A 14829-nucleotide genomic window follows, 5' to 3' on the forward strand; every position below is an offset into this window, starting at 1 on the left:
GACGCCACTCGCGTCTCAGCCACTTGTTCTTCGGTGAAGAGTTACTCTCATTACTTATATATTATTATTAATATTTATTTTCGAGTGCATGGTTATGGTGAGTTTGTATTTATTTATTTTTTAAATAATAACAACGAAATACTTTTCTCACGGTTTTTCCAAAATAAATTCGAACCACTTGTACGACTGGTACTTTCCTGTTGCACTTGTAGAGAAATAGAGTAATTCCCCATGCGATTCTTATTTACTAAATTTCAATATCTTCTAGGAAGAATGACACAGAATAACGTAAAAAAATACTGGCAGTAATAATAGTACTTAGCAATGACAAATTAATTTATAAAATTGATGGAACTATTAGCGTAATCATAGCCATAGTATAATAGACAAAATATTTGGTGTATGTACCTTCTGCTTTGTATTTTACAATGATTTTCCAACTGAATGTGTCATTGACATCATTGCATGTGTACTCATAGTTGTACCGACATTAATAATAATTAATTAATCATCCTCTCTAACGATTTGTTTTTGCTCGATTAATAAATAATAATATTAGATAAAATTTTAATTTATTACACAACAATTATTTACATTTGCGTTACTTGATGAAGTTCAACGTAAAAGTACTTTTTTACTTATAGTACCAAATTTTTGTTTTGATGCGTTTTTGTTGCAATAAAAATTTGGTACTCTAATAAATCGATAAAACTATAATCAAACTATTGGTGCCACGCGGCTGTTATTTTCACTTTCCGTTAATAACAAAGAGAAAGCACTTCATTATCTATATATATCAATGAATATTTTGGGTGTGCCATAAACCTAACGAAGTTACTATAGCGTCTGTATTAATTGAGATAAGTTACGTATTGATTTATTCATAGTTCCAGCAGTTACTGCGGTGTGGTAATTTCCGCCAAAATAGATTCTGGGTAAGTCAAATTGTTTGTTCAAAATTCACATACAGACGTAAGTGATGTTGATTTATTTTTATTGCATTTTTTAACGTTATTTTTTAGTTACATAAGAGATAATAATCTTTGGAAAAAGACAACTACATATTTTATTGCATATGTTTGTTATAGTTATGACGTACAGATTGCAAAATTATTTGTTTTTTTTTTTTCTCCTTTTCGAAGCAACAGTCAATAATCTGTTTGTAAGATGTAATTTAGTTAGACGATCGATACAGAGTTCTTAATTACTCTGTTTCTTTACCAAAGATAACAGAACAATTGCACACACGCAAGCAATTATATGCTCATCGTAAATTTAATTTTACCATAAAATAACAAAGTAAAACATCATAGTTTATTTGTATGATGTTTAGAGTCAGAGAAAATTAGTGAATAAGATTTGTTCTTCAGCAGACAGCAAACAATTTAGAGGAAATTTGAGAAATCTTGAATGATACTTTTAAAATTACCGTTATAAAAACCAGGAAAAAACGTCTCCCAAATCACTGCTTTTTGATGTTTCTATAAAGGGTTTAATTTTATATTTTATCATAACTGTAGTAGGAATAATTTTGATAACAAATCTCACTGGTCTATTACTAATATTAATATTAATATTTGAATACAGTTTTACAAATCCTTTTATAGAACTGTGTCCAAAAGTTTTTTAAATGTCAAAATAACGAAACTGATAAAAATCACAATTTAATAATTTTGATTAATAAAACAAATTCCCTTATCATTTTTTTTAATCACCCTGTATAAGCAAGTAAAAAAAAATATTAATGTTGCTAAATCACAAATATAGAGTATGGACTCAAAATATTTTGCACAATTTAGATAGGATTTATTCGGCGATCTTTTGAGATGACGTCATCAATTTGGGGGAGGGGATAAACGGATAAATTTGGATGTCTAGGGTGAATCGATACGGATTTATACATGACAAGTGTAGGAGTGTTTAAAAAAAATTAAATAATATTTACTATGTAACATTGTGACGTCATTATATTGGTGGGAATGTTCAGAAAAATTTTAATGGGGTTTTACCATCTGTAGTTACATATACAATATACATACAAAATTTGCCATACAAACATATTAGTTTATGTAGCTTTGGATAAGTAAATTTTTTAATATTTAAGTAATTTAGAATAAAAAGACAAGCAGCAACCCTTTTAAAAAGCATATTGTTACTTCCAGAATTTCTTTAGTTATAATTAAATACCAAATATTTTATCCTGTGCCCCATATTTGTCTGACATTTGATATTTGTAATCTCTTTGTCAAATACTGAATGATATTAAAATTAAACTACCCGTCAAAAATTAAGTAGAATCTTTATATAATCGATTTTTGATGAAGATGGTTATTCAGTATTTTCAAAATATACAGGGGGAGTCATTATGCGTGTGGTTCTCGATATCTCACTAATTAAAAAGTAGAAAAAAAGTTGAAGACTAAAGTTGTTTTTTTTTTATTCTTTGAGTATATACTAACTATTTATTTTCGATTATATAGAGTGTTTTATTTCTTAAGTACAGCACATAACTTAGTTTTTTTTTTTTAAGAAAATTTTAATATACAGAGGGTTTATAAAAAAAATTAGAACTTTATAACTGATGTTTCAGTTTTTTTTTTTTAATAATACACCCTGTATTTTATTAGTATATCTTATTCTATTTTTTATTCTCTTTCTGTCAACATGTCCACGTGTCTCTAAAAAAAAGTAAAAAAAACTAAAAATTGTAAAAATTGTAAAAATCCCAAAGATTTCAACAGTTTTAGATTCTAAGTATCCTAGAGACCCTAAAAATTCGTTACATTCTGAAGATTTTAGCGATTCCAAAGTTTCCAGACTCTCTAAAGGTTCTAGAGATTCTAGAGATTCAAAAGATTCTAGTAATTAAAAAAATTATACAGAATCTATAAATTCCAGAAATTGTACAAGTTTTAAAGTCTACCCATTCTAGAAATTCTACCGATTTTTAGAAATTCTATAGGTTCGAAAAATTCGAAGGATTCTATAGATTCTAGAGTTTTTAGAGATTCTAGAGGTTCTGGAGATTCTGAAGATACTAAAGATTCCAAAGAAACAAAAGTTTTAGATTCCAGTGGTTCCAGCAACTGTAGAGATTTTGAAGATTCTAGAGAATCTAAATATCCTAGAGGCCCTAAAAATTCGAAAGATTCTGAAAATTATTCTTAAGTTTCCAGACTCTCTAAGATTCCAGAGATTCCATAGGCTCTAGATATACAGAGATTCCGTAGATGTCAAAGATCCTAGTAATTCAAAAAATTATACAGAATCTAAAAATTCCAGAAAAAGTACAAAAAAATAAGGATTTTACAATTAAGCTCTGCTCCTCGGCTTACGACGAATAAAAAAATCATCAGAATTGAGAAAGGGTGGGTGGGTGGGGCTTTATTTTTCTTAACATAACATAAGACATCTTTTCACAACAAGAACATGGTTAAAATGGTACATTTTTGAAAGGAAATATGGATTTTGCAATCATAGGGCGGAGCCTTAATGCAAAATCGATATTTCCTTATACAAAATTTACATTTTAAACATGTTTTAAGTTTCATGTTTTGCAAAGAAGTCTACACATATTAAACCAAAAAGATAAAAGGTAAGCCCGCCCACCCGCCCAATTTCAAATATGATGATTTTTTTTATTCGACGTGAAACAAGGGGGCGGAGCTTAACTGCAAAATACTTATATCTATATTCCAAGAAATTAAAAACATGTTTTTGAGTATCGTTTAAAGAATACTAAGTATGTATATTAAGAAAAAATGCAAGGGACATGACAAACAACAAAATTGCACAGGGTGTTTTATTTTAAAAATTGAAATATCGATTTCCGAATTGTAAAAGTTTATTTTTTTTTTTATTGTGACGCAATCTTATTTATGTCACAACAATGCGCATACCATTATTTATCACTCCATAAAATATTGTACTATAATACATATTTTCAAAATAACCCTATCGTGATATTTTGTGAACCCTTTCATTCTAAAAAATTTCAAACCAATTGGATAACGTGGCAAGATGGCATCTGAATTTTAAAAATACACTTTGGTTATAAAGTCTAAGAGGAGGTGAATCAGAATAATTACGTAAAAATATACACCATATTCCATTTAAGAAAACTAAGTTATTTTACGCCTTAAAAACGGAATACTCTGTATAGTTGAAAATAATTTGAGTGTACGGTTTCAAAGAACCGTAAAACTTTGGACTGTTTCTAATAAATAATGCGATGTGGAACAGAGTGCGCTTAATGACTCACCCTGTATATGAGAAAGAAAAAAAACAGTCATCCAATTTTACAAAAACGTAATATTTTCAAAATGGACAAAATTATGACATCATAGATTCAGTTATCAGTTTTATTTTTAGTACACATAATGAAAAATATAGTAGTGGAGGAAAACAGTTATAGAATAAAAAAATGGGTCGAAGGTTATTTCGACAGAACTTCCTTCGCCTCTGAAGTACAATAAAACAAACCCAACTTTTCAGATAAATTTTAAAATTTTATTTTTTTATGAAAATTCTATTAAGTTAAAATAAATGTGAAGCAGTTAAATAACACTATCATTCATTAATTTTTATGAGTCACCCTGTATAAGACATTTATATAAAAACTTTTAATGCAATGATAAACCACAAATACAGACCTATTACATTTTGCACATTTTAGATACGATTTATTCGGCAAAATTTTGACATGACGTCATTAATTTTTGAGGGAGATAAACAGATATATTCTGATTAAAAATTTATCATGCTTATGATAAGTTTAAAATATCTGCAAAATTTCAAAGCATTCAGTTGTGCAGTTCCTGATTTATTCAATAAAACAAATTGCGTCTTTCATTAATTTTTTGAGTCATCCTGTATAAGTAATTCTAAAAACTATGAGTGCGTTGATAAACCACAAGTATGCAGTTATAATATTTTGCATATTTCAGAGAGGATTTATTCGGCAAAACTTTGAGATGAAGTTTTCAATTTTTTGGGAGTGGATAAACGAAAATTGCTTTCCAAGATTTTAGAGCATTCGGTTTTGCAGTCTCAAAATATTGTTATACAGTTTTGAATTTTTTTCGAAAAATCTGGATGTCTAGGGTTTAAATTCACATACCACAAGTGCAAGAGGATCTTAGTTTATAAAATTAAAAAAGAAAACATATTATTATAAATTTGGGAGATGCCGTCATCCCATTGGTGGTGGGGATGATTAAATGTTAGTTAACGTTTAACCATCTGCATGAAATTCCTAATACATACAAAATTCGACAATAATAATAATCATTTCGGGAGTTTCTACGTGTCTAATAAAAATGGATACAGACACAAGACAAACAGATAGACCGACAAACAGACAGACAGACAGACAGACAGACGGATAGACGGACAGACAGAGAGACAGACACGTTAAGAAAATATGAAAATTGCAATTCGGCCGATGGACTCGGTCCACCAAAAAACTGGGGACGCCATCTCAAAATTTTATTAAACAAATCCTATTTAAAACAGTTAAATTCAAAATTTTACAACATACAGTTTGACGTAGAAACTACAATATCGATTGATCTGAAATTTTTATGGCACTTTAGAGTTATCAATCACGGATATGGTAAAATCACTGTTCAGAACTGACCTTTCGTCCCATCCAAAAACTCGATGACGTCATCTCAAGATTTCGTTGTATAAATCTTTCTTGAAACTTATAGTCTACCATGCCTCTTTAAGCTATGAAGCGTCAAGAAAACATTAAAATAATGTTCATTCAAAATATTCCGCCTGGAATAATACTATAAAATAATAACAGATTTGTTTTTGGAATGCAGCCCCAATGAAAAAAGTTTAATCTCTATCGTTTTATTGCTGAACTTGTACAAATCACAAGTTTTATTACGTCTTAACTCGAATTTCCAGTTTTATAATAACTCAACAAACAGTACTAAGACATAAAAATAAATGCAATTTTTATTTTATTATTTTTTATTAAAAAAAAAACACTTGAGAAACTATGTAAATAGAATCAGTTAAGTTTTTATGTGATCACGAGTTACGTCGTGGAAGATTACTCTTAATTGATTATCAACAATGGTTCAAGTTTGTCAGCGTGTTTGATTTTTTTTTATATCAGACATGGTTTAATTGTAAAATAATTTACGTCTCGAATATTTATGGTTTAAATAATTTTTTTTAATAAGAGTCGTATTTATTAGTTATTTTTAGTTTGAAATTAATTAACATTAAGTATGAACAGTGGATTTTAAAAGATAACTTGCTGAACTAGGGAAGTCTTTTTCATTTAGTGATAAGTGCTTTGTCCTTTGAATACAATCCAATAAAATTGTAAGTGGTCACACGTAACTGTAATTTCCTGCATACATTCACTGGCGCTAATAATAAGTGTAAGTTGTAGAAAAATAATACAATAATTGGAGTGGAAAGCTCTTGTTCCGCGGAGTACGAGTCTCGGTTTTGCCTTGAACGTATGGATGTGTAAAAATCTGTTATAGCAGTTACACATTAAAGGTATTTGTAATTAAAAAAACTTAACTTAATTGTGGTAGTTATACCTTAATATAAAATAAGTTTACATTTTTTTGTGTTGTATGATAGGGAACTACTTTTCACACTTTTTTGTCAGTGTTAAGTGTAAAAACTGATCAGATTACCAAGTACTATAGCGGCGTAGATATTTAAAAATGGTCGTGATTTTGTGGTTTATTTTAGAGGCCTCGATAAACCAAATTTGTTACAGTTAAATTCCAAAAAAAAGTTAAAGGAAATCTGAAATTAATATCTCAATTTACCGACACTTCCAGTTCAGTGCGTATTATTCTAAATCAGTTTTTTCTCACTATTATGAATAAACAAGTTTATGCGGTGTGAATAATAAATCACTGAAGTGAGAATTGTCAAAATCGATGAGAATAGTGTGCTAAACAAATTTGTTAAGCAATCCGTTCGAAAAAAAAAACGCGTTACACTTTAATGATTATTCAATTTGGTTGACATTCGCCCACGTGTTGGTTTCGTAAATTCCCCCTACAGATTGCGAATCTAAACGTATATAATAATATCAGCTTAGTTTTTATTGCGTAAGCCTTGAAAATTGCGGTAGATAAAATGACTGGCATCATTTATTTACTATAAGTAAACAAATTCTAAATTAATAATAATTATTAAGCTCTCCGAATTCACATGATATGCACTCGTGCTTTAGTTGCACCTGAACAAATAATTGTGTTTAGCATGACTTGCTCTGGGAAAATTTTGCAAAGTTTTTGTAGGAGCAAGTCACTGACCTGAAATGAGCTTCTCGGTTTCAAAGCAAAAAGAGCTTTTTATGATAATCGAGGAAGCTGTCGATCGACTGTAGAGATAAACGGGTCCTTTAGCTAAGTAATACTTGATTTTGGGACAAAAGCGTCATAATCTCGAAAATCTTGAATAATTAAAGCAAGTTTTTAAAACGATATTCCAGTAAATTTACATAATAAGCTGGTGGGATCAAATGAGGTTCATCAGCACCGATTAATTCGTAGGAATTAGATAGGTTGCAGATGCACACAAAAGTAACGGAATATGTTAGAAAATATTTTAAATGGCTTTCTGCTAATTATTTCTAATTTTATTTAGCTGATAACAAGGATCATCACATAGCTGATGATTTCAGATTCTGTTCAGTCTGCTCCTATATCCCGTTGCCGAAGAACTGTAAAAACAATGACTTATGTATGTCGAAGATTTTGGTAGTTTAATATAATTCAGATTATTAAAGAAAGCGCAATGGTTCTGTCACTAATTATACATACAGGAGTTTTCTAGAAAATCCCATGTAAGTTTAGATGACTTTTGCAGAAAAAAATCTGTATGTGAACTTATAAGTTAATGACAACATTAAATTTTTTTATACTAAGTACAAATAATGGCAAAATCCGAAAATTCCTTTCAATCTAAGAATTTTGAAGAAGTTATCAGTTAATGCTTTCATAAAAATATATTTGTTGGATTTTTGGCTCCTTCACTTTAAAACTTAGAAATTGCATTTAATCAGTCCAGGTTTTAAGCTGAACGAAAAAAAATCTCTGTAAAAAAATTCCAAAGGCACCTTTTATGTTTTCTAGACGTTTCATGACCCCTAGAGTACGAAAAAATAGGTCTCCCGTTTCCGTCTGTTCAGATTTTATTATACAGATAATTTCCGAAACTACCGGCGCACTTTACTTTACGAATTTTACACATGCTTAATCGTCGAACTCTTTCAATGTTTAAACGTAAAGAGTCGAATTTATGCCTGTATTAATAATGTATGTCTCCCTTGGTTATCTACTTTAAATAGATTTCATATTGTCCGTATCTGTGCGGAGAGGTTGTAATAAATAAAATTTTATAATTTTTCGAAAACCTGTATTTCTTCGACTGTATTTCAGAAACGATGCAAGTTCTGCCCAAGCCACCTTAGACCAATTTTTTAACTTATAATTATTGCTCACAATTAGGCTTGATATAATATTTAGCTGAAATGCGAATATCTCAAAGACATAAAAGGTAAGAGAAACTGGTGCAGAGTCTAGTGACTTTCATGTGTTTACAGATATTCCTCTGATACACATTATGCTGCCAAAAAACTTTCACGTTAAATAAACGTTTACACTGGCTGTTATCGCTTTATTTATTATATTTTTAAACACATAATAATGGTTGCTGAAATAAATTTGCTACCAGTTTTGTCACTTTTCGGGTGTAAACTGGGAGCGTATTGTACGACGAATGGCTACTTTTATGTTTTCTCGACATTTCATAACCCATAAATATGAAAAATAGGTCCCCCGATGGCATATGTCTCTCGTCTGTCTTTGTGAATTTTGTTTGACAGGTAATCTCCGAAACTACTGGACTGATTGTTTTATTTGTATTTTGGGAATGTCATATAGATGGTTAAACGCTAACCAAATTTTGTTTGATCATCATCAGTAAATATTCTTTTAATTTTTTTAAATTACTACTTCTGTACTTGTGGTTTATGAAACCACCTTAATTTCTTACTCTAGACCTCCAAATCTTTTAAATTTTACATTAGTAGTGCGTACTGTGTAAATTTTGAACGCTTTGCTTATAAAGGGCGACTCAAAAAATAATAATAATGAATGGAGTACCTAATACAAAAATAACTTTGAAACTGTAACCCGAATGCTCTGAAATCTTGTACACGTTTTAAGGTTATCCGTTTATTCTCCATCAAAAAAGTTATTATGTCATCTCAAAACTTTATATTTCTAGTGAGTTTTTCCATTACAAAAGTTTGTAGTGATATGATGAACATTTTAGCAAAACGTCGCCAGAAAACTTGTTTGATCTACAGACCAGAGCGCACTCAGAGCAATATCGACTCTAAGCGATTTATCTATAAGTCGACTTTCTTTAGACCTGATATAATCACATCCACTACGAAGAACTAACTAACTTACGACGAATAAGTGAACAAAGTTCTTGAACATCTTAACGATTTAATACAAAATGTTCCTGAATGACAAAATTTACATTTATTTTCAAATAAATAGTACAATAGTTGATGTAATTTAAATTTTATACCCTCCGTTTATGAATCCGTGTTGAGTTTTTACTTAGACGTTAGTTAGTAGAATAGTCCTGAACTTGTGGTTTATAAATACGTTATTGAGATTTTTCGGGTTTTCGATTTTTCGACTGTTCTATACTTCGATTTCTCAATTTTTCAACTTTTCGATGCTTTAATTTTTCAAGCTTCAAAATTCCAGGTTTTTTGATTTCTTGAGTTTTCAGTTCTATATTTCAGTTTCTCAATTTCGGAATTTTTAAATTTTCTATTTTTCGATTTTTTGATTTCTCGATTTATCGAATTCAGATGTTTCGATGTTTTGATTGTTCAATTTCTCGATTTATCAATTTTTCAATTTTTAATTTTTATTCTCGGCTTTCCATTCATCGATTTCTCGATCCTCTCGATTTTCAATTTTTCAAATTCTAGATTTTTCAGTTTCTCGAGTTTTCAGTTTTTCTATACATATTTTAATTTTTTAATTTTCCGAATTTTCCGAATTTTCAAATTTTCGGATGTGTCTCAATTTTTCGATTTTTCGACTTCTCGACTGTTGCTCTCCTCAATTTCTCGATCCTTTGATGTTTCGATTTCTCAATATCTCAGTTTTTGAATTTTTCGATGTGTCAATTTTTGAATTATCCGATTTTTCAATTTTCCAATTTTTATAATTTTCGAGTTTCGATTTCTCGATTTGATGATTTTTCATTTTTTCGATTTTTAAATTTTAGATTTTCGAATTTTTATTTTTTTTAATTTTGTAATGTGTTCTTTTCCCCATTTTTTAATTTTGCGATATTTGAATTTTTCGATGTTTTAAATTTTAGATATTTAGATTTTTTGATTTTTCAGTTCTTCATTATTTTTTAATTTTCTTGACTTCTCGAAGTTTATTTTTTGAATTTTTTGTTTTTCGTTTTTTAAACTTTAGATTTTTCAATTTTTCGACTGTTTTATATAAATATAGAAATGTCTGTCTCAAATTTTTAACTTTTCGATATTTTCAATTTGTAAAATTCTAGATTTTTCAATTTTTCGAGTTTTCAGTTCTTCTACATGTATTTTAATTTTCCGAATTTTCAAAGTTTCGGATGTTTCTCAATGTTTCGATTTTTCGACTTCTCGACTTTTGCAGTCCTCGATTTCTCGTTCCTCTGATGGTTCGATTTCTCGATGTCTCAGTTTTTGAATTTTTCGATGTTTCGATTATTCGATGTTTCGATTTTTTAGTTATCCGATTTTTCAATTTTCCAATTTTTTTAATTTTCGAGTTTCGATTTCTCGATTTGATGATTTTTCATTTTTTCGATTTTTAAATTTTAGATTTTCGAATTTTTATTTATTTATTTTTTTTTGATTTTGTAATGTATTCTTTTCCCCATTTTTCAATTTTACGATATTTGAATTTTTAAATGTTCTAAATTTTAGATATTTAGATTTTTTGATCTTTCAGTTCATTATTTTTTAATTTTTCAAATTCTTACATTTCTGAATTTTCAGTTTTCTCGATCCTCTGATTTTTCGATTTCTTAATGTCTCAGTTTTTGAATTTTTCAATGTTTCGATTTCTGGATATTTCGGTTTTTTGATTTTTTACTTCTGAGCTTTTCAATTTTTCGATTTTCCAATTTTTCGATGTTTTGATTTTTAAGTTATCCGATTTTTCGATTTTTCAATTTTTTAAATTCTGGAGTTTCGATTTCTCGATTTGTCGACTTTTCAGTTTTTCGATTTTTAAATTTTGACGTTGGTAAATATTCAGTTTTCCGATTTCTTAATTTATCTATTTTTGATTTTCCTATTTCTTGACTTCTCGAAGTTTATTTTTTGAATTTTTTGTTTTTCGTTTTTTAAACTTTAGATTTTTCAATTTTTCGACTGTTTCATATAAATATGTATAGAAATTTCTATGTCTCAAATTTTCAACTTTTCGATATTTTCAATTTTTAAAATCCTAGATTTTTCAATTTCTCCAGTTTTAGGTTCTTCTATACATATTTTAATTTTTTAATTTTCCGAATTTTCAAATTTTCGGATGTTTCTCAATTTTTCGATTTTTCGACTTCTCGACTTTTGCACTCCTCGATTTCTCGATCCTCTGATGTTTCGATTTCTCGATGTCTCAGTTTCTGAATTTTTCGATGTTTCCATTTTTCGATGTGTCGATTTTTCAATTATCCGATTTTTCAATTTTCCAATTTTTTTAATTTTCTAGTTTCGATTTCTCGATTTGATTTTTCATTTTTTCGATTTTTAAATTTTAGATTTTCGATTTTTTTTTTTTTTAATTTTGTAATGTGTTCTTTTCCCCATTTTTCAATTTTACGATATTTGAATTTTTCAATGTTTTAAATTTTAGATATTTAGATTTTTTGATATTTCAGTTCATTATTTTTTAATTTTTCAAATTCTGACTTTTCTGAATTTTCAGTTTTCTCGATCCTCTGATTTTTCGATTTCTTGATGCCTCAGTTTTTGAATTTTTCAATGTTTCGATTTCTGGATATTTCGGTTTTTTGATTTTTTGCTTCTGAGCTTTTCAATTTTTCGATTTTCCAATTTTTCGATGTTTCGATTTTTTAGTTATCCGATTTTTCGATTTTTCAATTTTTTAAATTCTGGAGTTTCGATTTCTCGATTTTTCAGTTTTTCGATTTTTAAATTTTAGATTTTCGAATTTTTATTTTTCGATTTTTTGGTGTTTAGATTTCTCCATTTTTCAATTTTGCGATATTTTAATAATTGTTCAATGTTTTAAATTTTAGATTTTTCGATTTCTCGTTTTTTTTTGATTTTTCAGTTCTTCAATATTTAAATTTTTCAATTTTTTAAATTTTGACGTCGGGAAATATTCAGTTTTCCGATTTCTTAATTAATCTATTTTTGATTTTCCCATTTCTTGACTTCTCGAAGTTTATTTTTTGAATTTTTTGTTTTCCGTTTATTAAACTTTAGATTTTTACATTTCTCGATTTGATTTTTCATTTTTTCGATTTTTAAATTTTAGATTTTCGAAATTTTATTTTTTTGATTTTGTAATGTGTTCTTTTCCCCATTTTTCAATTTTACGATATTTGAATTTTTCAATGTTTTAAATTTTAGATATTTAGATTTTTTGATCTTTCAGTTCATTATTTTTTAATTTTTCACATTTAGACATTCCTGAATTTTCAGTTTTCCGATTTCTCAATTAATCTATTTTTTTATTTTCCCATTTCTCCACTTCCCAAAGTTTCGATTTTAGAGGTTTTTGATTTTTCAATTGAGCATTGAAATCATTGAAAAGCACAACTCATTATTTTTTACATTTTAGATAAATTGAAGAGACTTTAAAGCATTTGGTTTTACAGTTTCAAAATTAAATTATAAAATGTATGTACACATGTAGACAATTTAGATTTTTTTTTCCAGAAATTTTAAGATTTAGATTTAAAAAATCAGTACGGATTCCTAAACCACAAGTATAGGAGTAAGTTATTTTGTAAAATTTACGTAACATTTACTACGCAAAAGTGATGTCTCTTAAAAATCGAAACAGACAACAGATAAACAGACTGAAACGGAACATGAAAATGACCATTGAGTAAGTTATTTATTCGATTTTAAAATTTATTTTTAATTTATTGACTTTTTTTAATAATGAAAATCAAAAGTTGTTTCCTGGAAGAATACGAACAATTTTAAATTGTAGCAAAATAGTTTTTATTTAGTACATTTTGTCACTTTTTGACCACAAGTAACAAATATTTACGAGGAAATAACCACGAACTTTCAAGGTAGTTGAAAACAGCAACATCACAAGGCGGCAAAATATTTGTTCTCATAGTAGAGCTCTAAAAAATGGTTACGTAAAACTGATAGTGTTTTATTTAGAAAACATGGAAGTTTTCGCGGAATTCTAACATATATTTGTCAACAATTACGCATATGAATGAAATGTTTTTGGATGCTCTGATTCGCGGTTAAATTACTTTTATTTAACAAAAAATCGTGTTAAAACAAACCATTAGCAAAAAATAAATAGGGCTAGAATCAAACAACAAATAGTAGACGTTATTGTAGGGTCGAGCGGCAAATTTGGATTACTTTAAATTAATTTAAATCTTCAGTCAATATTTATTCAAAGTTCTGTCACTTTATACACAAAATGTGTATTTTATTTTAAAATTGCTTGGTTACAGTTTTTTGAATTTTTCAATGTTAGGTTTTAGGTGTCAAAACGTAATTTTAATGTTAAATTTTCATTTCAGAAAATGACTCGTTCATTATGTTTCCTACTTTGTTGGATATTTGTATTTAGTGTTAACTGTTATCGCCTTCCAACAAACGTAATCCCCACTTACTATAAGGTACAAATTCTATCCCATCTTGGCGAGCCGAACAACTTTAACTTCGACGGACAAGTATGGATTCAGGTAAACACATTTTTTTACTTTTATATAACACGATTAACCTTGCCGCACTATCCGTTACAACTAAATTGATATTCATTTACACTTTCAATTTCATGGATAAATTATACTGTTTACATTGATCTTTTTTACAATGAGGTAGCAATATTAACACACTGACCCACTTGACCAACACTTTCAGGTATCTTGTCAAGAGCCAACGAACAGCATTACCTTACACTCTCAAGATCTCAACATCACCAATGACCAAGTCACAGTCAAAGACATTTCTAGTGCGACTCCGAAGTCCCTTAACATAGAAAATGTAAAACTTGAACCGCAAAATGACTTCTTAATTATTGGTTTAAAAGACGAGTTGTTGAAAGACCATCGGTATGAAATTTTTATTCCATTTAAAGCAGAACTGGCCGATGGGTTGAAAGGTTTCTACAAGAGTAGTTACACTGATGAAAAAACCAAAGAGAAAAAGTGGCTTGGAGTCACTCAGTTTGAAGCCACTAGTGCTAGAAAGGCGTTCCCTTGTTTCGACGAACCAGCAATGAAGGCAGTGTTTGAAATAATAGTAGGAAGGAAAGATACGTTGTCTTCGATCAGCAACATGCCTTTGGTTAATACAGAACCCATGTAGGTACGACATTAATGTTATCAATTTTTACTGTTTTTTTTTTCGCAGAAAAGAGAAAGAGGGATGGTCCTGGGACAAGTATGCACCTTCTGTTCCCATGTCTACGTATTTAGTGGCTTATATTGTGTCAGATTTTGGCTACAAAATCTCAGAACCATCGAAACTCAACAACGTCACCTTTAGAACTTGGGCTAAGAAAGATTCTTTGGAACAGG

General features: G+C 28.8%; 1 protein-coding gene across 2 annotated transcripts in view; it reads left to right on the forward strand.

The window, feature by feature from the left end:
- The window catches only part of LOC135129286 (aminopeptidase N-like), a 25677-nt gene continuing 10848 nt past the window's right edge, over window positions 1-14829 (forward strand). Inside the window, exons 1-4 of one of the 2 annotated variants that reach the window (XM_064056448.1) lie at window positions 1-97; window positions 13828-13992; window positions 14171-14613; window positions 14663-14828. In XM_064056448.1, the coding sequence (XP_063912518.1) occupies window positions 89-97; window positions 13828-13992; window positions 14171-14613; window positions 14663-14828 (783 nt within the window). In that variant the 5' untranslated portion in view covers window positions 1-88. Of the gene's footprint in view, window positions 98-864; window positions 936-13827; window positions 13993-14170; window positions 14614-14662; window position 14829 lie in introns of those variants that run through there. The other variant, XM_064056449.1, reaches the window with a different exon arrangement.

The sequence above is a fragment of the Zophobas morio genome, unplaced genomic scaffold (genome assembly GCF_036711695.1).
Source record: "Zophobas morio isolate AGI-343-1 ecotype UQ-CSIRO unplaced genomic scaffold, CSIRO_AGI_Zmor_V1 ptg000014l, whole genome shotgun sequence".
NCBI lineage: Eukaryota > Metazoa > Arthropoda > Insecta > Coleoptera > Tenebrionidae > Zophobas > Zophobas morio.